This window comes from Cervus elaphus, chromosome 22, assembly GCF_910594005.1.
Source record: "Cervus elaphus chromosome 22, mCerEla1.1, whole genome shotgun sequence".
Lineage (NCBI taxonomy): Eukaryota > Metazoa > Chordata > Mammalia > Artiodactyla > Cervidae > Cervus > Cervus elaphus.
This window is the reverse complement of record NC_057836.1, coordinates 47,307,338-47,333,077: the sequence shown is the minus strand read 5'-3', so window position 1 is coordinate 47,333,077 and position 25,740 is coordinate 47,307,338. Positions and strand designations below refer to the sequence as shown.

The window sequence follows — 25,740 nt, the reverse complement described above, 5'->3', positions numbered from 1 at the left end:
ACTGACCGAATAGATGTGGAAGGTAGGGAGGTGGGGTTGGAGAAGCAGGGAAGCAGGGAGGAAGGGGTGCGGGAAGGTCCCACACAAAGGCCCTAGAGGGTCCAAAAACCCCTTCAAGGCAAGTGATTATAACCAAAGAAGTTCTTAAATGTCCTTTCAAAAATAATACTTCCAAAGTTCTTCATATGTGGCTTTTTTACATTACTGTACACTTTACAGCTGCCCCGTGGTTTTGTGGGCAAAGTTGCAAGGTGTTGGAGCGGACACCCACTGATGGTATCTGCTGTTACCCCACACCTGCTGGCAGGAGTCCTTAGAGAAAATGGAACATGGGAAGAATAAAGCAAACTATCTGTGCATGTCCTGCAAGGACCCTGCTGGCATTGTTCTTGGCTCACTGAGGCCCAGAGGAGTCAAGTAACCTGCCTGTGGTCACAGTCTCCAGAGGGGCTCCAGTTCTGGCTTATTCTACCGGATCATGATGAATACATGCGGAGACTTCCTAGGGCTCACAGCTACTTTAAAGAGGGTGTCCTGGAACTTCACAAGCTGGGCCAGTATTCTGCAGATGGAGGTTTTATTTCTCAAATCTGGGGAAAATCACACTTCCTTATGCCTTTGATTCTGCCCCCATTCCACCTGTAGTAGACTTGATGATGATGCAGAGACAGGCAAATGCCACATAGGCGATGACCACGGCAGAGACTGAGGCTGGCCTAAGTCCTTACTAAAAAGCTCTTTACTAGTTCTCCACGTAATGAGTTTAGGTAAGGGGGATTTCACAGCATGCTTAAGGAGTCAAGTCTATATGAGACTGAACACTAGTCACTACAGCCCAGATAAACTAGCTGTTCCAGGCCAGAGAAATCCCAGCAAGGCCAAATGGCATCAGTGTCACTCAAAAGGTTTACAGTGAAAGATATCAGCTGCGATTACCTTTATGAGAGGGAAACCTTCCCTCCTGGGTCAGAGTGTTCCACATTTATGGGTCTGTCCTAAGGGACTTCACTCCTATTCCATGACCTGGCTTCTAATCATTCTGTTTAGAAAAAATAATCACACACACACAAACACATACACAACCCAATACTAAAGAGCACCATATGGAAAAGAGAAGAGCTTACTTATTTTCTTTTTATTTCCTTATTTTCCCAGAAAAGTTAGGGTGGGCATGGGAAAACCTCAGACGCTTGTTATACTCCTTTGCTGGTGATAGGTAAACACAGACACAGTATTCCTCGCTTGTGAGCGCCTTGAAGGCAGGTGCCCTGTTCTAACAACAGCATCTAATATATTCCTCTGCACTGTGGGGGCCTGACTAATGCTCGAAATGAACCAATGAGAGGATGGGCAAATAAAATGCAGCCCATTAACTGAACTCCTTGCAGTCAAACTTCCCCGGCCCTGACCTTGGCCCATATACTCTGCTCTGCCCCAGGAGCTGCCTTGAGTCTCTGAGCCCTCCAAATCCACATCCTTGGGTCATCTCTGGGAGCAGCAAGAGCCTTGGGTGCCTTCCCGTCCTTGGGGATATGGGGGTGGGCGGGCTTAACACCAGGATTATTACTGTGGTTGTGATGGGCGACAGAACCCCACCAGCGTGGTGGCAGGTCCTTGCTGGGACAGAATAGATGTGATTTCCCAGCGACAGGTTACCTTTAGGGACCACCCGTCCCTGGGATGTTGCTGGGTTACACTCATCCAGGAGAGACTTGCAGCTTTGAATGTATATGGCAGGCTGAGTTTCTCGGGAAGCAGATGCAGGAATGGGAGTGAGCTCGCTGGGGGTTAACTTAGGGAGAATTCTCGGAACAGCATCTATGAAAGGGGCGGCGTGCCAGCAGGACTTGCCAAAGAGAGAAATGTGGCTGCCAGGCAGACGCCAGTGGATCCTGCAAGATTTCACATGCATTATTCAGTCCATGGTGTGGGGCGTGGCCCCAGGCAAGGTGACTCTCTTCACCTGAGACCATTCCCCAAAGACGGCCGAGAGCAGAGCCCACCTGCAGGCAGTCTCCCAGCAGCTGGAGGAATGAGCCTTTCCTCCCCAAGGGGAATGTGAGTGTCCACCACACACAACCACAACTCTCATCCTGCAAGATGGACATGATCATCACGTCTACAGTGACATGGTCCCAGCTGGAGGTGGAGGTCCCTCCCTCCATGGGAGGTGGTGACCCTCCCTCCCCTTCACTTCTCATCATACATCCAGGGCCCAGTGGATGACTCCTTACAGCTGGTGACCCCCAGCGGGGATGCAACAAGTGCCTGTTGAATAAGTCCATCACTGAATCCTGAAGGTCAGCACTAAAATAGGAATAAAATGCCACATCACTATAGAAAAAATGCCCCTAAAGTGTGCAGTGTAATCAGGAAAAAACAAAAACATGTAGATGTGATGGGGGCCTTGAAAAGAGATGCGCAGGGAAGACAATGCGCACACGCACTCTGATCTCAGCTCCAAGTGGAACCTTGCATCCTGCCAAGCTCCTGTTCCTTTATTTGTGAACTAAAACAGGTCCAAACACTCTATGAAGAAGCTATCAGAAAGCCGAGACACACTCTGTTTCAACAGTCTATTAGTGTCATTATTGACACGGATAAGGAAAGTTTTGATCCTGACAAGGAAGAGTCCAAGGGTCAGAGTAGTTTCAATCCCATGGTGTGCTAAGGACTTTTTTCAATTATCCCAAAGCTGGGAGGCTCCCAGAAGGAAACAGGCAGAGGCTGGAGTGGGTGAGGAGTTTACTCTTCTGTCAGTGAATGAAAACAGAAACCAACTGGAATAGCCTGTGATTCTTGAGAATGCTGTCATTTAAAATCACGAAGCAATATTTCACCTTCAGAGGATAAGGAGCGATAGAGAAGAGGCAGGAGGGATTTTAAACACAGAAGCCAGAGTGCAGAAGCCAGAAGAATAAAAAAAAAGCAAAATTCACCACTAGATTTATCTCTCAATGTATTTGTCTAATATTGAGAATATAAAACTAATAACGTAATTTAAAGGATGACGCCTGGGAGAGGGGTATTAAAATAATAGCAGGGTTTGCGCCTGCTGCTTCTCTCATGCATCCACACCAGTTATAAACACTGACTGTCCTCACCATTTCCTACCTGATACTCACACATACCTTGGGGCAGTGACAAGAGTTAACAATAAAAACTAAGAAGAAACTGACCAGAAAGAACCTCTTAGAAAGCCAAATTTACTTCTTTAAAATGATAAACCATTAAATTTTAAGGAAAGAAAAAGTCATAAGAACATTTTCAAACACTCTGTAATGAGTAGCCATCACCACCATCTCACAGGCTTTCTCAGCAATCAAAGTATCACTTGATAAAAGGGAAAACCAATAAATGCGTGTCTCCACATGAGAAAGCCAACACTCAATTATGGGCACACAAAATACACACATTTGATATCTGTCTCTTACAAAGCAATTCAACAACCCTCAATTGGGTTCTTCCTATGAACACAGATCTTACCTCTTCAATTATTAAAGACATCCAAGCCAATCCCAGTTTTCCTCTAACATGTATCAAATGAGAGTGGAACTGATGCTCACCTCTATAATTCCTTGTCTATTTCATTAGCATGACCTCATTAAGAGCTGCCCTCACATTAAAAAAAAATGCAACTGCTATTCTTGTCATGTCAGTCAATACCTTCAAAGATGTCAGAAAAACAAAAAAGAGCTATAATTACCTTTGAACTTGTGGAACACAGCCCAGAGCTCGGCAATGTCTGTTGCAAAGGTGATGTCTGTGTCAAGGACGATGACCCTCTCCAGGTTGGCGGGAAGAGTCTTGGTGAGGACAAGCTTCATCAGACCATAAATCCCAGAGTAGTGTTTGTTGGGGATCCAGGAAACTTCAGACTAGACAGGGAAGTGAAGAGAAAGAGTAGGAGAAAGCAAAAAGAAAATCAGTACATTTAATTTTTTACACAAGCATTATAGATAGTGCCTGGTACATCAAAAGGTTCCGATAAAAATTTGTAGAGTGAATGAATGAATATTTTCTTAAAGATTTGTTCATGTAATTTACAGCTGGGCTTGTGAAGTTCTTTTGGAAGAAAATGTATCTGAATCAAGGGAGAAGGAGAGTAATGTTTTTGAAATAACTACCCCATGCAAATACTACACTCAGATATTTTAAAATAAGATTTCTGTTATTATAGAAATTATACAGGCTCATTGGAGAAAACGTTCACAAAAGAATGTTTGAATCATACTGTATATATTGAATCATCCTGTATATATTTTTGCAACCAATGTCTAATTGTTCCTGGATAGATATATTCCTTAAATTCTTATTACATTTCTGTGTCATTAAAAATGACTACTTAATGGTATCATTAAACCATACACTTATCTATTTTTTTAAAGCTACAATGGAGCAGGTTATTGTTGCTCCATTCTTTTCACTCTCAGATAAACATACAGGAAGGACCTGGTAATGATCTCTATGCCACTCTTCACTGGGTAGCAAGACAGGATGTACTCACAGAGGGGTGGCCCATGAAGTGCTAACACTGAAATCCTCACATGCTATTTTTTTTTTTTAAGGGATCCATTATTTATTTTACTCTTACAGAGAAAAGTGAGCAAAAATTGTACCTGTTTTGCATTTTAATATAAATCTTTTATTGAAATCCTATGTACCCAATTTCCTAACTCTACAAAAATACCCATAATCTTCCATGTTGTTGTTTTTTTTTTTCCCATTTATTTTTATTAGTTGGAGGCTAATTACTTTATAATATTGTAGTGGTTTTTGCCATACATTGACATGAATCAGCTATGGATTTACATGTATTCCCCATCCCGATTCCCCCCTCCCACCTCCCTCTGGAATTTAGAAAGATGGTAACGATAACCCTATATGCAAAACAGAAAAAGAGACTCACATGCTATTAAGAAATGACAGGTGGCTGAGCGGTAAACCCGCCTGCCAGTGCAGGAGAGGCTGGTTCAATCTCTGGGTCAGGAAGACCCCACGGAGTAGGAAATAGCAACCCACTCCAGTATTCTTGCCTGGAAAATTCCATGGACAAAGGGGCCTGGCAGGCTACAGTCCACGGGGTCGCAGAGTCAGACACGACTGAGCAAGTGAGAACATACAAGAACAAAGGAATGCCAGATGTCCCTCAGGTGGGCGGGGACATCAGCGAGTCACACAGCTTAGTGCCATTTGGTAAACCAGTAATGGTACTACTAGTACTAATACTACTAACGAAGGCTGACAGTAATACCGAACACCAGGGTGATGAAGGCTCCCAGAAGCACAGGCCATTTATGAAGATCACCATGGGCAGGGTCTCGGCTCAGCTGCCACGGCAATCTCCATGGAAGCCAAAGCACATTTGTTTTCAAGGAAGGAACATTTGAAATGGAACCCTTTAATGGAAATGTGGTCGCCCCATAAAAATTCCAAAAAAAACTATTCACCCTTTTTGTCCTTGTAATTCCATTCGAGGACACACTTTTTTTAAGTCACACTTAAGAACGAGATCAGTTTTATTCCTGAAGTTCATCATCATGTCATGCTGCTGCTGCTGCTGCTAAGTCGCTTCGGTCGTGTCCGACTCTGTGCGACCCCATAAACGGCAGCCCACCAGGCTCCCCCGTCCCTGGGATTCTCCAGGCAAGAACACTGGAGTGGGTTGCCAGTTCCTTCTCCAATGCATGAAAGTGAAAAGTGAAAACGAAGTCGCTCAGTCATGTCCGACTCTTAGCGACCCCATGGACTGCAGCCCACCAGGCTCCTCCGTCCATGGGATTTTCCAGGCAAGAGTACTGGATGGGGTGCCAGTGCCTTCTCCGCATCATGTCATAAAAGTAAACAAATAGCAACAATCCAAATGCCGAAAAACTAAACAGTCAATTAAAACGTGGTATTTTAAAAATTTGATAGGGGACTTTCCCAGTGGTACAGTGGTTAAGACTCCACACTCCCAATGCAGGTTCAATCCTTGGTCACGGAACTAGAACCCATATGCCCCAAGATCCCACATGCCACAGCTAAGAGCCAATATTTGTTGTTGCTTAGTTGCTAAATCATGTCCAACTCTTTGTGACCCCATGGACTATAGTCCACAAGGCCCCTCTGCCCATAAGATTTTCCAGGCAAGATTACTGGAGTGGGTTGCCATTCCATTTCCGTCTCAACAAAGAGACTGCATGCTGCGGCTAAAGAAAAAAAAGATCCTGCATGTCACAACTAAAACCTTATGCAAACACAAAGCATTGATAGCACACTGTGCAGTTGTTACAAACAATATAGATTAAGATGGAATGAAAAGAAACTGACATATAATGTTAAAAGTAAATAAAAAAGGAAGCTTAAAAACTGCTTTTGCAAATAACCACTATATATAAACAAACAACATGAAAACATATCCACCCAGATTAATGCAGAGAAAAAAGAAATGGAAGCACAGCATCAAACCACTAACACAAATCATTTGGGGGATGATAGGAGTACACAGTCTCTCTCTACAGATAGATATAGATATGAAAAAGTGTTAGTGCTCAGTCGTGTCTGACTCTTTGAGACCCCATGGACTGTAGCCTGCCAGGTTCCTCTGTCCACAGAATTCACCACGCAAGAATACTGGAATGGGTAGCCATTCTCTTCTCCAGGGGATCTTCCCAACCCAGGGATTGAACCAGGGTCTCCTATATTGCAGGCAGATTGTTTACCATCTGAGCCACCAGTGAAGCCCCAGATACACACACATACACATATATATATATATTCATGTTACATACACACATTTAATCTATTTTTGCCAACTTGAAAAAATTAGCAACTACTAATGTTGTAAAGAAAACCTAAGCGTGACACTCTTCATTTTAAACATATAAGGATCCAGTGATGGGAAGCAGGAGCTTACGAAGTCAGTTTAAGAAAGCTATCAGAAAGGACCTTCTGTGATAACTCATCTGACCCATTCCATCTCTCACACCTACTCCATGTTATGTTTTCATCTCCAATTTGTCTGAAAATACCATTTTAGCTATTCCTTATTCTCAGTTTTGCAACGGCTCTTTGCACTAAGTGAGTACAATTCTGACCAGAAAAAAAGAAAACATAAACGAACTCTTCACCATGTGTTAATTTCGAAAGAACCAATGACGACTGCCTACAATCTGTCATCTTGCTCCTGGGTAGCACGGAGGAGGGAAAAAACAAACAAAAGTTCAAATCTGGACTCCAGCCCCACATGAAGGGTTGATCTCTCTAAGCCTTGGTTTCTTTACCCATAAAAATGGAGCTGCTGCTATATCACATGGTTACTGTAAAAACTGAAGCAGTCTAAAGGACTCAACTGCTTGGTAGACAAAAGATCCTCAGCAAATGTGCTCCCACCCTTTGTCCTGATTCTCTCTCCCCATTTCCAGTATGTATATAGCTATGCTTGGGTTTGATCTGTGTGTGTGGAAGATCCTCTGGAGAAGGGAATAGCAACCCACTCCAGTATTCTTACCTGGAAAATTCCATGGACAGAGGAGTCCATGGGGTTGCAGAGAGTTGGACATGGCTGAGCAACTATTGAAGAATTGATGCTTTTGAACTGTGGTGTTGGAGAAGACTCTTGAGAGTCCCTTGGACTGCAAAGAGATCCAACCAGTCCATCCTAAAGGAGATCAGTCTTGAGTGTTCATTGGAAGGGCTGGTGTTGAAGCTGAAACTCCAATACTTTGGCCACCTGATGCGAAGAGCTGACTCATTTGAAAAGACCCTGATGCTGGGAAAGATTGAAGGCAGGAGGAGAAGGGGATGACAGAGGATGAGATGGTTGGATGGCATCACTGACTCAGTGGAGATGGGTTTGGGTAAACTCTGGGAGTTGGTGATGGACAGGGAGGCCTGGTGTGCTGCGGTTCATGAGGTTGACAAAGACTCGGACACGACTGAGGCACCGAACTGAACTGAGCAAATAACACACAAAGGCGCGCCTCTTCAATGCTTCATATTGAAGGCTGGGGGCATCTCTGGGATCTAGTACAGAACTGAACCTTGGGTCCTGGAGTCAGATATATACCTGCGCTCATATTCTGACACTGTCAATTAATCACCATGTCAACTTGGTCAAGTCTGCTAGGCTTGAGTTTCTGCCATTTATAAAAGGGAGTCATTTCCAGTGTATTATTATCAGTCAGAGTGTTGGTGAATGCAGAATTTAAGGGCAGAAACGAGGCACTGGGCAGGCTTGGGGAGGGGAAGAGTTGGGGGTTGTTACCACTCAAGGCATGAAGGGCCAATGCCAGCTTCTGCTAGTATCCAAAGAGGGGAGTCAGATGAATAAGCCCCTTTAGCAGGAGCAGTGACCTTCAGAAGAGGGACATGACCTTGCTGCAACAATCCCTCAGGATGGATCAGGGAGAGAGATCTCAGCTCCCCCTCTCCTCCTGCCCCTAGGACTCCTGCCAGGGCACCCCACTGGGCAAACTCCAACAAAATCCAGTGAGCAAGTAAGCTTGGGGTTGCAGCCCTTAGGTGTCAGCCCAAGGGGAAGAGTGAAGAAAGATGAGAAAGAACCCAGAGGGACAAACCTAACATAGTAGAATGGCCACTAATTTAAACAAATGATGGCAAGATCAAAGCACCAAGCCTTACACATCACAGACACAACACGCATCTGCAAGATGGCTGGGGAGATGGAAGGATGCATGGGAAGACAGAGGGATAGATGGACAGACAGATGGATGGCACAGAAAGGTGACTGATTAGTCGCAAATCCTCACCAAGCAAGATGCAAAGCTGTAGCTGGAATCTGCCAGGCGAAATGTTTGTGTTCCTTCCCCAAACCATAGTCTTCCTTTGAAGTCAGCTTCCAGGCCAGCCATCACCTTAAGATCTGAGGCCTGAGGACTCTGAATAATTCCCTCCCGTGGGTTTTATAAAACTCTTCCTCGTGTAAGCCCGGGCCTTTGGAACTCAGCTTGGTTTCCTCACTCCCCTGAGAATTTGCCTGAACTGAAGCTTGGCAATCACCGGCCCATGCCGCAGAGTCGTGCTATTTAATCAGACCTCTGATTAACTTATACATCTATTTTGGTTACCATCAAAGCAAGAGAGCTTGGTGGAGACCGAACACCAGCACGTTGGGTTAAGCCATCTAATTAGATGGCCCCAACTCCCGGCTTTATTTTTCACACACAGGCAAGGCACTCGGATGCATCACAGAACAGTAGGACTACAGGAATAAATTAATCTCAACATGAGCCCAGGCTGGAACGTCGCCCCAAGTCCCTGACTTAATACATAATCAATTAAGTTAGAGTGTTCAGTGAGAGGTAAAGGAAGCATTTGAATGAGTTTGTATTCAGAAAGAAGACTAAGGAATCTAGAAGGGGGAAGAACGTGTGGTGAGAAGCAGATATATTTGTTACAAATGGCTCCTTCTCTTAGAAGAAGCATGGAACCTGCGCTCTCTACCTCTGTCTAAATCTTGCTCTTCCTTCAAGTCCCAACTTAGAAGGCACCAGCCTCCGGCCCCCCTCCCTGCTGCCCAAGGCTGGGTGAGGGCTCCCAAGTCAAGCTGTTTCCTTTCCTTTGGCACAGCAAGCTATCACACTGTGTCTAATTTTCCATGTCTCTTTCTAGCTCTGGACTAGAAATCCTTGAGGTAGGCATGATGTCATTTATATTATGGTAACAACACAGTCATTTGATCATGTGCATGACTGCAGACTTAACCAGGCCTCAGTTCAAATGCCACCTGTGACATTTTCGCCAATCAGGAGAAGAGGCATCTGTAATTGCTTGGGTCCAGATCAGTACAGTACATTGAAAAAGGCATAGCTTGTTGAGCTCCAGAGCCTGGTTTTTAGCACCAGCTCTAATAAGCTTATAAGCTATGTGACTCAAGGCTAGTCACTTAACTGCCATAAGCCTCAGTTTTCTCATCTGCAAAATGGGAACTTCACTCACTCACTTCACAATATTGCTGTGAGGATTACAAAGCATCTATTCATTAAGAGAACGGAAGTCAATGAGCTTCCCTGGTGGGTCAATGGTAAAGAAGCTGCCTACCAAGGCAGGGGACACAGGTTTGACCCCTGGTCTGGGAAGATCCTCATGCCTTGGATGAATTAAGTCCATGTGCCACAATGATTGAGCCTGTGCCCTACTGGAACTACTAAAGCACACGTGCCCTAGAGCCCATGCTCAGCAACAAAAGAAACCGGAGTGAGAGATCCAGCACCGCAACTAGAGAGTAGCCCCAGCTCACCGCAACTAGAGAAAAGCCCACACAGCAACCAAGACCCAGCCAAGGCAAAATATACATATAAATAAATAAAATTATTTTTTTAAAAAAGAGGAGGGAAATAAAGTCCATTTCCCTTCTCCTAATGAGTGTGTGTCAGCGCTACACAGATTCAGATGATACATGATTTGGAGTCTGATAAAGACAAGACATTAAACCCAGGGATAGAACTCAGGTCTCCTGCATTGCAGGTGGATTCTTTACCAGCTGAGCCACAAGGGAAGCCCAAGAATACTGGAGTGAGTAGCCTATCCCTTCTTCAGGGGATCTTGCTGACCACTGGAAGATCTTCTTCCTGGACCGAACCAGGGTCTTCCGCATTGCGGGCAGGTTCTTTACCGACAGAGCTATCAGGGAAGCCCATGGTATTAATACCTTTGACAATAAAAGGGAAACAGGGAACAGAGGTAGTTCTGACAGAGAAAATAAATCTCCCATATCTTTTTCCTATATTTCTATATATAAGATTAATAAATCACACACTGAGCTCTACTGGGAAATGTGAAGCCCTCTCTAGTGAATCTCCAAATTGGACACACATCCTAGGTTTTAGGAGGAGGGAAAAAATGGGTGTGAGTAGTCACCCATATAACCTTTACGGGGAGCCTCCTGGTACAATCCACACTGCTACCTATCTCACTTCCAGCCTACAATAAACTCCAGTCCAAGTGAGGATATTAAATTCTTGGAATAAACAGAAAGAAAGTAAAAGTGTTGGTTGCCCAGTCGTGTCCAACTCTTTGCCACCCCATGGACTGTAGCCCGCCAGGCTGCTCTGTCCATGGGATTCCCCCGGCAAGAATACTAGAGTGGGTAGCCATTCCCTTCTCTAGGGGATTGCCCTGACCAGCAATCGAACCCAGGTCTCCTGCACTGCAGACAGATTCTTGACCATCTGAGCCACCAGGGAATCAATGTGGAGAAGATCACCTTCAGAGGCAGGTTACAGAGATCTGGAAGGTGTCATGCAGACTGACCCCCAGAGCACCCTGTAGAAATACCACCACCTAGCAGAGTAATATCCTAGCATGTTCTTCATCACTGAACACGCCAAAGGGTTCATGTAGTTAAAATAATAGTAAGAATGAAAGCTAGGTTTATGTTAATGGACAGATTATTATCCTTGCCATGGCTGTTAATAATTCTAAGCAGACATGCTCTAAGATTTAATTAGCAAAAATGCAACTGAGCTTAAGAATACCACTGAATGCACTTACATAAAGGAGCATGAGGAATTCTTACATTCCTTATGTAAGGATGCCCCCATGATGATAATACTATCTAGCCGTTGCTGGGGCTTGAGCTGTTTACTGGCCATCAGGCCCTGTGAGGGGCTCCCTGGGGAGCTTCCTAGGTGGCACTAGCGGTAAAGAACCCACTGCCAATGCAAGAGACAGATGCAAGTTCGATCCCTGGATTGGGAAGATCCCCTGGAGAAGGAAATGGCAACCCATTCCAGCATTCTTGCCTGGAGAATCCCATGGACAGAGGAGCCTGGTGGGCTACAGTCCATGGGGTTGCAGAGAGTCAGACACGACTTAGCAACTGAGCATGCAAGCACTCAGGCACTGTGGGGAGAGCTTTCTATGTGATGTCTTATTTACATTACTTCCAACCAGACTTAAGGTCAGGTATTATTATACTGGTATATGAACTGTGGGGGAAAAGGACTAAGTCCTTTCCCTTTCCTCAAATTTCAGTCCCCCAGACCTAGATACTCTGAAATGATGAAGGGTTTCTTTCTTCTTTACCCTTCCCATTGTTACTGGTCTATTCAGAGCTGTCCTCCACTCCTCTGGGCTAGTAACTGTAGGGTCATAGCCAAGCCCCTGCCTCCATCAGTGAAATCTATGTTCACCAAGAAGCAGTTTTTTTCAAGGCAATTAGGTACAAATGCTTTGGAGTTGGGTATTCCTGAACTGAAAATCTCTGTGGATTTTAATTTTCTTATCTGAAAAAACAGGAGTAAGAGTAGTATATCTTGCTCCCTTCCTAGGGAATTGCTCTATATCTAATCTGGAATCTTTCCTCATCATGCTAGAAATATTTTCTGCTCAAAATAAATTTCTTCAGCCAGGACATGGAAGCAACCTAAATGTCCAACAGAGGAATGGACAAAGAAGATGTAGTACATAGACACAATGGAAGACTCAGCCAATCCTAAAGGAAATTAACCCAAAATATTCATTGGAAGGACTGATGCTGAATCTCCAATACTTTGGCCACCTGTTGCGAAGAGCCGACTCAGTGGAAAAGGCCCTGATGCTGGGAAAGATGGAAGGCAGGAGGAGAAGAGGGTGACAGAGGATGAGATGGTTGGATAGCATCACTGAGTCAATGGACATGAGTTTGAGCAAACTCTGGGAGATAGTGAAGGACAGCGAAGCCTGGCATGCTGCAGTTCATGGGGTCACAAGGAGTCAGACACAACTTAGCAACTAAACAACAAGAGTAATTAAAAGGAAAGAAACTGAGTTACTTATAGAGACATGGGTGGACTTGGAGACTGTCATACAGAGTGACGTGAGTCAAAAAGAGAAAAACAAGTATCACCCATTAATACATGTATATGGGATTTAGAAAAATGGTACAGATGAATCTATGTGCAAAGCAGAAACAGAGGCACAGACACAGAAAACAGATGTATGGACAGCAAAGCGGGGAGGGGGGCATGGGATGTACTGGGAGATTGGGATTGACAGATATACACTATTGATAGTGTGTATAAAATTGATAACTAACGGGAGCCCTGTATAGCACAGGGAACTCTGCTCAGGACTCTGTGGTGACCTCAAAGGGAAGGACCTAAAACAGAGGGGACATAGGTGTACATAGAGCTGATTCACTTTTCTGTATAGCAGAAACTAACAAAACACTGTAAAACAACTATATTCCAATACAATTTTTTTTCAAAAAGGAAAAAATAATACATTTCTTTTACCTATCCACTTTTTCCCTGTGGATTACAAATCACCTTGACTCATTTTTAAAAGTTAAAAAAGAAACCATCCTGGCTGCAGAATGTCTGAAAAGTCATTTGCCTTTCATGTTGTTTCTGAGTGGTTGTCTTGGCAACCAACCTGTATGTTCAGAACATAATTGCTGAGAAATGGAGGGTAAGAAGCTCAGGTGGGTGGGTGGGTGGGGTCCCTGGGCCATGCCATGGAGGACTGTGAACTGAACATAAGCTCGGGAGTCTGAACGGCCAGATTCCCACTGGTGAGCTCACTGTTCTCATCTTCAATCTGCTCACCCATAAAAGAGAGGGAATAAATATGTATCCCATGAGGTTTGCAAAAGCACTAAATGAGGCAAGAGAATTAAAGGGTTTGGTACAGTGTGTGCTACACTGCAAGTGCTCAACATAAGCTTTTCAATTGGCTAACAGCTTGCACTCTGGAGTCTGACTGCCTGGCTTTCAATCCTGGCTTCATCACTCACCAGGATGGGTCACTTTGGCCAAGTAATTAAACGCTGCTCCATGTACCTCTGTCTTCTCATCTGCAAAATGGGCATCCACACAGAACATACTCCATAGGCTCTTGAGAATTCTGATGCTGTATATAGGTATTAACTATTATATTTAATTGTTAGTATTACCAATGATATTTAGAAGAACAGAAAAGATGAGATTCTTACCTACAAGATAAAGTCATCTCCATTTGTATTTACCCTTGCCAGCAAAAAAAAATGCTCCAGTTTAGCTCAGTTGGAATCATTTAAATCAGCATTGATGGAACACTTAATACGGGTCAGGTACTGAGAAGGGTCTAGGGACTAGCGTCCACCATGAATAAAACATGGTTGGTGCTCGAAGAGTCTATGGTCTAGTGGATATTCATTATCCTTTGCTGCATAACAAGTTACCTCAAGACACAGAAGCTTACAACTGCAATAACTGTTTATTATCTCACACAGTTTCTGTGTTAGGAATTTGGGAGCCCACTTTCTGGGTGTCTCTGACTCAGGATTCCTCATATGGTTGTAGTCAAGACCTTGGTTGACCTTATAGACATCTGAATGCAATGGGATCTGCTTCAAGATGGCTCACTCCTACTACATGCCTGGGAATTGATTGTTGTGTTAGTTGTTCAGTCGTGTCCGACTCTTTGCAACCCCACGGATTATAGCCCCCCAGGCTCCTCTGTCCATGGAATTCTCCAGGCAAGAACACTGGAGTGGGGAGCCACTTCCTTCTTTGGGGATCTTCCCAATCCAGGGATGGAACCCAGGTCTCCTGCATTGCAGGCAGATTCTTTACAGTCTGCACCACCAGCGAAGCCCACCAGGGCTGTTGGTAGGAAACTTCAGTTCTTCACCAGATGGACCATCCCGTAGGTCTGTCTGGATGCCTTTACAACGTGGCGGCTGGCTTCTCCCAGAGTAAGAGATCCCAGAGAGAACAAGAAGCTAGGATGTCTTTTATGACTTGGCCTCAGAAGTTGCATGGTGTCATTTCTGCAGCATCTTATTGATTATACAGGTCAGCCTTGGGTGATGTGGGAAGGGATAAGACAAAAGTGTGAGTACCAAGAGATGCTGTCATTAAGGGCTATTTCAGAAACTGGCTACCACAATTCCAATACTAAGATGGTAATAACTGGACCACAATAAACTCCAGGTGTATGCACAGCAGCAACTTATAAGAAGGATAGTCAAAGGAGGGTGGTTGGAAGGAAGGGAGAATAATCACAGACGTCTGGAAAAGATAAGCCTTCAATTTGATCTGGACAAAATGAGCTGAAAGTTGAGTTTTTCAAATATTGAGAGAAAAGCAGGATGGGAGAGGTGTCTGCATCAGTGAAGGCACAGAGTTATAAATAAACAATCATGTGTGTTTGTGTGTGTAAAATAAGTACAATCTGATATATCTAGGTAAAGCTTGAAGCTGGAAGTGATGGAAAAGGCCTTGGGGAGGAGGAGATAGACAAATGTTGGAGTGCCCTGGACACCACGCTAAAGAATTCTAGACCACATCCTAGGGCCTGGGGGAAGAAACAAAAGGTTTTCACTAGCAAAGACACAAAATCTCAATTGTAATTTTGAAATATACTCTAGCAACCCGTTGAAAGGAAAGATTAACAGAAGGCAGTTGACAGGCATCAAGACCTTGGAGGATGTCTACAGAAAATGCAGACTGTCAGGATCATACCCAGAAGTGATGATTTATCAGGTCCAGAGCAGAGCCCAGAAATCTGAATTGTTAACCAGAGTGCCATGAATCCCAAAGCGGGTGTTCCAGAATACACCTTAAGAAACACTAACTTGGAGAAATAGGAAGCATTTATTTCTTCAGGCGTTGGTGGAGTCATTTACACTGGATCACCAGGCAGCTTACTGCTCAGAAACAAGATACAAGATAGCCCTGGGACTTCCCTGGTAGTCCAGGGGTTAAGACTTCACTTTCTAATGCAAAAGGTGCGGGTTCGATCCCTGGTTGGGAAACTAAGATTCCACATGCCTCCTGCCCAATAAAACAAAACATAAAGCAGAAGCAATATTGTAATACATTCAATAAAGACAGCCCACATTAAAAAAAAGCCTTTAAAGACAGCCCTGCTCGGGCCTGGTGCACTGGGAAGATCCAGAGGGATCGGGTGAAGAGGGAGGTGGGAGGGGGGATCAGGATGGGGAACACATGTAAATCCATGGCTGATTCATGTCAATGTATGACAAAAACCACTAAAATATTGTAAAGTAATTAGCCTCCAACTAATAAAAATAAATGGAAAAAAAAAATAAAGACAGCCCTGAACTTGACAGGGTTGGATGTATTGGGAGAGAGGACCCTTTTCAAAGACTAACAAAAGAAAGTGTTGACGGAAGATCAGGAGTTCTTTAGATAACCCTACGTCACATGGCAGGGAGGCTTCCTGGCTATTCTACTTCTAAACTCAGAAATCCCATTTCAATAAAAGCAGCTCTAGGTCACCTCCTGTGAAATTCTAAGTGACCAGTACCAACAGGAGAGCGAAGTGAAACAGTTTCCATCTTCCCACAATGGGGTCTCACAGGAAACCTTGTGAGAACTCCCAAATTAGTCTTTATGGGTGACAGCGACCTTATGAGGTGCCAATGAACATTTATTCAGAAAATGTAACCCCAGCTCACTATGAGGCATCAATGAACATTTATTCAGAAAATGCAACTCCAGCTCACTATGATGCATCAATGAACATTTATTCAGAAAATAGAACCCCAGCCCAAAATGAGTTATCTGGCTTTCACCTGAAATGCTCATTATTCAGAAATCGACTGAGCAGCCATCTTCCACAAGCATAATTAATTCGAGGATGATGACAAAGGCACAGTGAATCAAGAGGAATGTGATCACGGATCTGTAAACACATTCCTCCCAGTATCAGTGGCAACAAGATCCCTTCCTCGCTCCTGCCTGGCAAGAAGCATCCTCTTTTTTTTTTGCATCCTCTATTTAACTCTGTGAAGCTTGGGGGGATTGGTCACTGGAGCATTTATGGATCGTCTGAACCTCTCTGAGTACTTTATGTTATGAAATGGAGCGTTTCAAAGCACTGGGAGTTCTGATTTGTGAACTGGACTGTTACAGTGGTTTAATTTCCTGAAATATTGCTGCCTTCTTAACTAATAGATTTTTCAATGCACTGAGGAGAAAATTGCATTAGCTTCTGCATAGCCTGGACTTAATATTTTTAGAAGCTGCAATTCTTCTTATTACAGTCCACGGTATGTATTTATGTATGTCTACTTAGCACGGTGTCTGACACACGGAGGCACTCAATGAATAGTTTTGAAAAACTGGAACAATATATGTAAACAAGCAATGCTTATTGAGAACCATTCCTTTGATGGGGATACATTGGTGAACCCGCTTCATTCATTGATTCGTTCATCATTCCTTCCTTCAAAGATTAGGTGAATGCTCGGAGATAACAGTAGAGAAGACACAAAAACAATTTCAAAAAAGCATTATTACAGCATTTAAATTAGTGATTTATACTGATGGGGGTTGGAGGAGGTAGGGTGATGGAACGGGGAGGCACCCAGGTATATTTGGTGATGTTGTTCTAGTTCTAAGTTAGATAGCATGGTGTTTTATTGGTATATGTCATAATCTATTAATCTGCAGTCTTCAACCATTTGTATATGCCTGTGTGTACAGAAAGACATCATGAAGGACCAAGGGGGAAGAATGTGACCTGGAGTGAACCGAGCAATTAAGGGGACCCAGCTAAAAGTCACAAATACGTACAAATATACCCACACACACACATGCACACTCAGCTCCTGCTAAGAATGCAGACAATCACTTTGCTAGTAAATGTGAGGAAAAAAGAAAACTCTTCTTCCCTTACCATAAATTACTCTTTTGCATTCATTCTTTAAAAATGCAAAAATTTTGCTTCTTGCAAGAAAGCAAAAATTGCTTCTTATGGGATGAAAAAATCTTGGATATTACTATGATTTGTTACTAAAATCTACTGGGGGGGGCAATTAAAAAATATATTAAAAGGCTCCTGGGGAGGGGTGGGTGATAACACATTTTTCAAAAAAGTGGAAAAACTTTACTCTATAGTGTTAGGTAGTTAGAATAGAAAAAAGGAGTCCAAAATGGCAGTGGCTAAAAGACAAGGAAGGGAAAAGCCCACGAAAACAGAACAAAAGAAGGTCAAAAGAAAATTCTCTCTCTCTCTCTCTCACACACACACACACACACGATGGAGCGCTCTTCTCTTTGCATCTTTGGATCGACATGCCCTCATGCCTCGAAGATAGATTTTCCTGCTATCTTCTAAATAAAATAGAGCTGTAACACTGATTTATCTAAGAGCTATAACATGGTCCGTTCGAGACCTGAGAGCTATAACACGGTCTGTCCAAGACCCGAGAGCTGTGACCCGCCTAGGGCTTTAATGTCCGTCACTCCAAATCTTTGTTGTGATGAGACAGAACCGAGGAGCATGCACTCGCCTGACATCTATGGTGCCGTGACTTGGGTTTAACCTGGCGGAAACAACCTCCGAGCGGAAGAGGCCAAGCGCAGCAGGAACCCAGCTCAGCTCAGCGAAGCTCCCGCGGTGGATGCGGAACTCAAAGAAAACCCAGCACAGGGGAAGGCCCGTCGCGCTGGAAACCAGGACAAAGAAAAACGAACTCAGCAGAAAGCCCACGCGCCTCAGCCTCAGATTCCAGTAGACCTCCGGTTAAGGTAGGAGGTCCTCGCTCCTATGGCTGGAGGGACATGCCTAACAAAATCTTAACTCCTTTACAATCTCTCGTTTCTTGTTTCCTCAACCCTACCGCGAACAGGCGGGCAGCAGTGGGTGCAAGTGAGGGACTCTGGAGAGGCTCCTCTTTGTTATGTCCCAAAGGCTCTATCTGCTGGGCCCCAGTAGCTGTTACCCAAGCCAGTGGGGGTTCTTCTGTCCTTACTCTTCTCTGCGCCAAGAATCAGACCAATGAAAACTGTGAGCACAGGTCAGGAATTTAGCAGGTTTCCCGGCAGGCTGTGAAGGGGATTCCTTGGCACGTTTTCCCCACTGCTTTTTCCTCCTGTCCTTCAGCTCTCTCCTGGAACTCGAGCCTGGCCAAAACCCAGAATTTCTGGCTTCAGGACCTAATAAAGCTCAGGCTCTGAGTGAGGTCTTATTGTAAAAATTCAGTGAGAGACAAAGTCATAGGTAAGAGGTGAATTTGTTAGGATTCAGAGAGAATCTTCAGGGAGTGGGCCATTGGCAAGGGCTCAGGCCATGGAATGTGGTCTGGATAGGTTTTGCAGGGTGAATTCATATGCTAATGAGTGGGAGGACCATCCCAACCACTGGAGAACCACCCACTCCTCCATCTTTTGACAGTGCCTTAGAGCTGTTCTGCCACCTCTGGGTGTGTCTTTTGGCTTACAGACTTGGGATTAAGGTTTACTTGAATTTGACTTGTCATGTTGGACCCAATTGATTTCAATCGGTTTACGTTATGCCCTTGTGCTATGTCATTCTTTCAAAGGTTGTGCTTTGCCTCCTTCCCTGTTTCATGCTCTTTACCTCAGCCCAATCCGGGCCCACAATGTTGCCTCTACAATCTACTAGAGGGATAATCAAAAAATAGCTGGCCTTGGGAGGAAAATACTGTATAATATCCAACCCCTTAATCCTACCCAGCACTGGTCACGCTGGAGACCTTGGGGACGCGCAAACTCCAGTCCGGGGGTCCCAGGAGATCAACCTGCCTTGACCTGTCTAGGGATCTGGTCCTCGAAAGGTTGTCACGCCTCAACCTGCTCAGGGATCCGCCAGTCCCAGGGGTCCCAGGAGATCGTCATGCCTCAACCTGCCCAGGGACTCAATTCTTGGGAGGCTGTCACACCTCAACCTGCCTGGGGATCTGCACTCTGACCCAGGGATGCCTGGCTCTCAGGTTGCAACAGTGCTAGGTAGGATGGGTTTACATCATGATATCTATTCCCATCCACGGTGGGCAAACCAGCAATGAGCTAAAATTACAACCCCTTAATCCTACCCAGCACTAGTCACACTGGAGATCCTGGGGATGCCCAACTCCAGTTCGGGGGTCTCAGGAGGTCAACCTGCCTTGACCTGCCTAGGGATCTGGTCCTCGAAAGGTTGTCACACCTCAATCTGCTCGGGCATCGACCAGTCCCAGGGGTCCCAGGAGGTCATCACGCCTCGACCTGCCCGGGGATTCGGTCTCCAGGAGGCTATCACGCCTCAGCCTTCCTGGGGATCTGCACCCTGACCCGGAGACACCTGGCTCTCAGGTTGCAACAGTACTGGGTAGGATAAGCTTCAGAAAGACTTACCCCTAAGGAAGTCCACCCATGGAAACAGAAAGAAGCCTATTACTTGTGGGACTATGCCCAGTCTCCACAATAACTCAGGAGCCCAATGAGAACCCCATTGCCTTTCTGGAAAGGCTAAAAGAGGCCCTCCAAAAGTTTACTAATCTGGATTTAGACTCTTACGAAGGACAGGTGATTTTAAAGGACAAATTCCTGTCCCAGTGTGCATCAGTTATCAGAATTAAGTTACAACAGCTATAGTAGCAGGGCCCCGCTGCCTCTTTAGATGAGATGGTCCAGACAGCCACCAGTACCTTTTATAACAGATAACAGGAGAAGGCGGCCAAGGCCCAGGAGAAGGAGAGAAAGAAAGAGATGAGGCATGCCCAGATGCTGGCCGCCCTCCAGGGAAGCCCTATGGTACACCCCAAGTCCTTGAAGGACAAGGCACAAGGCAAATGCCTAATCTGTAGACAGGCGGGGCATTGGGCCAAAGAGTGTCCAAACCGTGACAGGTCTCCTAAAATGGCTTGCCACAAATGCCATCAACTGGGACATTGGGCGGCACTCTGCCCTCGGGACCCAAGAGCCTCAAGGTCAAGCACCAAGCCTTCCCTCATGATGGTTCAACAGGACAGAAGTGGCCCGCTCCAGCCAGCCCGCCTGTCACAGATAACCATCACGGGGCTGGAGCCAAGGGTGCAACCGGATGTGGCAGGTAGGTCCGAGAATTTCTTGGTTGACACGGGGCTACCTACTCTGTCTTGATCTCCTACTCCGGAGCCTTCTCCTCCCAAACTGGTACCATTTTGGGTGCTACAGGAAAAACAACTACTAAAAGATACACCCAAGCACTTCTTTGTTGCTGGGATGGACAGATATTCTCCCACTAGTTCCTGGTGGTCCCTGAGTCCCTGAGCGTCCTACTCCCTTAATGGGAAGAGACATACTCACTAAACTGGGGGCCACCCGTGTGATGGGAAGCTTTTCAGCCCCTAGAGCTCTACAGCTCCTGGTTACTACTGAAGAATCCATTATACCTTCTCCAATAGAGAGGGACCACAAACTACGGGAAGACAAAATTAACCCCCAGGTGTGGGACCAGGGGGTTCCTGGATGAGCCCCCCAAGCTGAACCATAAGTGTCCTCCAAGATCCCACTTGGTTTCCCAACCGGAAACAATATCCTCTCAAAAGAGAGGCTCGGGAGGGATTACGGCCTTTAATAAATAAATTCCTTGCTTGTGGGCTATTGGTCCCCACCAGTTCACCATGTAACACCCCAATCCTCTCAGTAAAGAAAAAGGATGGAGCCTGGAGAATGGTTCAAGATCTCCGGATCATAAATGAAGCTGTAGTCCCCCTCCATCCCACAGTACCCAATCCCTATGTAATCTTGGGAGAAATCCCACCCAGTGCCAAGTGGTTTACAGTCTTGGATCTCAAAGATGTATTTTTTTGCATACCACTGGCTAAAGAATCCCAGTATCTTTTTGTCTCTGAGTGGGAGGCCCCAGAAGAAAAACACTAACAGATGACTTGGACAGTATTACCTCAGGGGTTCAGAGATAGCCCCCACTTGTTTGGACAGGCCCTTAGCCGGGATCTCCTAGACCTGGACCTGGGACCTAATAGGAAAATATTACAATTTGTAGATGACCTATTAATCTGCTCTCCAGATGAGAAAAATGCCCAACAACATGCAATTCGGGTTCTAAACTTTTTGGCAGCAAGGGGATATAAAGTCTCCCGTGCTAAGGCACAGATGGTCGAGACAAAGGTCACTTACCTGGGAGTTCAGATTACACATGGGTCCAGGAGGTTGTCCTCTGATCAGGTACAAGGAATCCTCCAGTTGCCCTTCCCACGTGGGGAATTCCTCAAAAGAAGGCAGAGGCTACTCTAAAACAGGCCTTAACTCAGGCACCTGCCTTGAGGTTGCCAGACCCAGAAAAAGCATTCCAACTTTATGTCCATGAAAGAGAGGGAATAGCCTTGGGAGTGTTAACTCAAAGGTTGGGATCTGAGCCGCAGCCTGTAGCTTACTTATCTAAGAGACTCGATCCAACCGCCCAAGGCTGGCCCCCCTGCCTTTGAAATCTTGCAGCTATTGCAATCATGATAGAAGATGCTTTAAAACTCTCCTCTGGGGGCAAACTAACTATTTTTACCAGCCACCAAGTAAAACAACTCCTAAATGGGAGAGGCCACTTATGGATGTCTGATCAAAGAATCCTCAGATCAAATAATGCTGATAAGAAAATCCAGGCCTCACTATATCCCCTTGTGAGGTTCTTAACCCAGCCACCCTCCTGCCTACCCCCGAGGGCTCTCTCCCCTTTTACTCTTGTCTAGAAGCCTTGGCCCACTGGACAAAACCCCGAGAGGGATTGTCAGAAGATCCTCTGACCAACCCTGAGGAAATCTGATACACTTATGGAAGCAGCTTTGTCTTGAATGGAAAAAGAAGAGCTGGGTATGCAGTAGTCTCCAATTTTGAGACCACAGAGGCTAAGCCTCTGCCACCAGGTACTTCAGCCCAATTAGCTGAGCTCGTAGCCCTGACTTGAGCTCTAGAGCTGGGAAAAGGAAAAAGAATAGCCATTTACACCGACTCCAAGTATGCTTTTCTGGTGCTACATGCACATGCTGCTATTTGGAAAGAAAGGGGCCACTTGACCACTCGAGGGTCCCCAATCAAATATGGTGATCAAATCCTTAGACTCTTAGAGGCAGTCCATCTGCCCACTGAGGTTTCAGTCTCCCGCTCTAAAGGACACCAGAAAAGGGAGCACGGAAGTGGCACAAGGGAACCAAGCAGCTGATCAGGCAGCTAAGAGAGCAGCATTACAGACCAATGACCTAATAGGGGTTTCCACCTTAGTTCCACAGACTAACTTGCCAGAAACTCCTTCATATACTGAAGGTGAGACTCTTAAAAGCTAAGAGTGAGGGCTTTCAAGATCATATGGGGTGGTTCCAAAAGGAGGGGCTCCTTTTTTTGCCTGGGAACCTCCAATGGAAGTTGGTTAACTCCTTACATGCCACCACTCATTTAGGAGAAAAGGCCCTCCAAAGATTACTAGAAAGGTCCTTCAGAGGAACAGGCTTTCAAACAACTATAAGACAAGTGGTCTCCTCTTGTCCCACTTGCCAATTAAACAACCCCCAAGGAGCTCGAAGATCCCAGCTGGCCCAGCCCGTCCAACGATGTGGGACCTACCCAGGAGAGGACTGGCAGATGGACTTCATCCAGATGCCAGTTTCTCAAGGGTATAAATACCTATTAGTCATGATAGATACATTCATAGGATGGATTGAAGGCTTTCCCACCCAGACTGAGAAGGCTGAGGAGATAGTAAAAAAAAACTGCTCCATGATGATTTCACATTCCAAGATTGGTCTGCCCAGGTCATTACAAAGTGACAATGGGACATCATTTACTTCTAACATCACCCAAGGGGTCTCTAAAGCATTGGACATTACATATTATCTCCATTGTGCCTGGAGGACTCAGTCTTCAGGAAAAGTAGAAAGAGCCAACCAATTCTTAAAATCAGCGATAAAAAAGATAACCCAGGAGACCTCCCTGGGATGGAAGGAGGCTATACCAATAGCTCTCTTCCACACCCGTATTGCCCCCTAAGGAAGAGGTTGGTCTTAGTCCTTATGAGATGCTATATGGGAGACCTTTTGTTTATGTCAATGACCTCTTCCTAGATCCAGAGGTTCAGACCCTCCAGTCTTATACCATGGCCAATGGGCAATTCCAAGAGGATATATGCTTGTGGGGTATGACTGCTAACTGCTAAGTCACTTCAGTCCTGTCTGACTCTGTGAGACCCCATCCCCGGGATTCTCCAGGCAAGAACACTGGAGTGGGTTGCCATTTCCTTCTCCAATGCATAAAAGTGAAAAGTGAAAGTGAAGTCGCTCAGTCATGTCTAACTCGTCGCGACCCCATGGACTGCAGCCTACCAGGCTCTTCCGTCCATGGGATTTTCCAGGCAAGAGTACGGGAGTGGGGTGCCATTGCCTTCTGTGGGGTATGAACCAGGACCCAAAAGATTCTAAGGAGTCACCACTATATGTTCCAGGTACTCAAGTCCTAATTAAAGTCTGGAAAGATGGGTCCCCAAAGGCTCAACTCCAGCCCATATGGAAGGGCCGCTATCCTGTATTACTTTCTACCCCCACAGCAGTCCAGGTACCAGGACATGACTCCTGGATTCACTACTCATGAGTCAAGCTGTGGAAGAAAACAGATAAGGACACTCAATACACCTGTGAGCCCCTGGGAGATCTCAGATACCTATTCAGGACTACAAATGAGTGCCATTCTAATGAACACCCCCAAAATCTGGTTTCTGGGGATAAGATTTCTCAGGATAGCTCTAAAAAGCCAACACAGCTTGACAGAGATTGTACTCCAAAACAGACAGGAGATGATAGATCATCTGATCCCTGAACAAGGAGGGACTTGAGCCATCCTGGCAATGTGAATTTGGAATTGGCTAATGCCCCTACTAGTCTTTGCTATGCCATATTGATGCTGCTTATGCTTGCTCCATGTATTATCAATTGTCTACCCTGTTTTGTCTCTGACCAGGTCAGCAAGCTACAACATGCAGTGCCAGTTCAACAAAGATATGAAACTACAGCCGACCACGGAAAATATCACTCACCCTTAGATGGCCACCCCTACAAGGACTCTGAGGCTTGGGACTAGCAAGAGGGGGGAGGCCCAATACCCCTCGCCGTCCCAGTTCAGCAGGAAGTAGCAAGACCTTGATGCCTCTATTCCCAAAGAATTGGGCCTCCCATCTCTTGAGGAAGGAATGTTAGGTAGTTAGAATAGAAAAAAGGAGTCCAAAATGGCGGTGGCTAAAAGACAAGGAAGGGAAAAGCCCGCAAAAATAGAACAAAAGAAAGTCAAAGTAAAGTCCGAGGACTGGAGTGAGGACTTCAGGTAGAACAGCACTCCTGACTAAGCCCAATTTGCATAGGGCAGGCCCAGGGGGAAGAAGAAAAACATATAAAAAGAGGAGCCAAAGGGCTCTCTCTCTCTCTCCCGCACGATGGGGCGCTCTTCTCTTCACGTCTTTGGATCAACATGCCCTCACGCCCCGAAGATGGATTTTCCTGCTGTCATTTAAATAAAATAGAGCTGTAACACTGGGCTGTAACACTGATTTGCCTAAGAGCTATAACACGGTCCACTCGAGACCTGAGAGCTACAACACGGTCTGTCCAAGACCCGAGAGCTGTGACACGCCGAGGGCTTTAATGTCCGTCACTGCAAATCTTTGGTGTGATGAGACAAGAACCGAGGAGCATACACTCGCCTGGCAATAGGATCATGTGACACCAAACTAGCCACCAAACAGAAAAGTGTGTGAAAACAGAAAAGTAAACCCAAACCTGAATCCAGACATTTGCATGTTCTGAGCTGAGCAGTTCTTCCTGCCTTCCTGAGTTTAATCAGAAGGCAGTTTAATCACAAAACATGGCCAGCGATCTGTTCTCAAATTCACCTGGAGAGTAGAGGATACTTTAACCGTTCTCGTCCTCTCACCCCCATCCCTCCTCCTCCAGGCTCACCACCTCCCTCACAGGGAACCATCCAAAGGGCAGCCTCAGAGGCTGCAATTAACGAGGCCCCATGCTGCTCTGCGTTAATGAGCAGC

General features: G+C 45.4%; 1 protein-coding gene across 2 annotated transcripts in view; it reads right to left on the bottom strand.

Annotated features, from left to right (window-relative positions):
• The window catches only part of LARGE1 (LARGE xylosyl- and glucuronyltransferase 1), a 591,484-nt gene that overhangs the window by 240,459 nt on the left and 325,285 nt on the right, over window positions 1-25,740 (bottom strand). For both annotated transcript variants that reach the window (XM_043880667.1, XM_043880668.1), the window contains one exon: window positions 3,707-3,878. In XM_043880667.1, coding sequence (XP_043736602.1) covers window positions 3,707-3,878 — 172 coding nt within the window. The remainder of the gene's footprint in view (window positions 1-3,706; window positions 3,879-25,740) is intronic.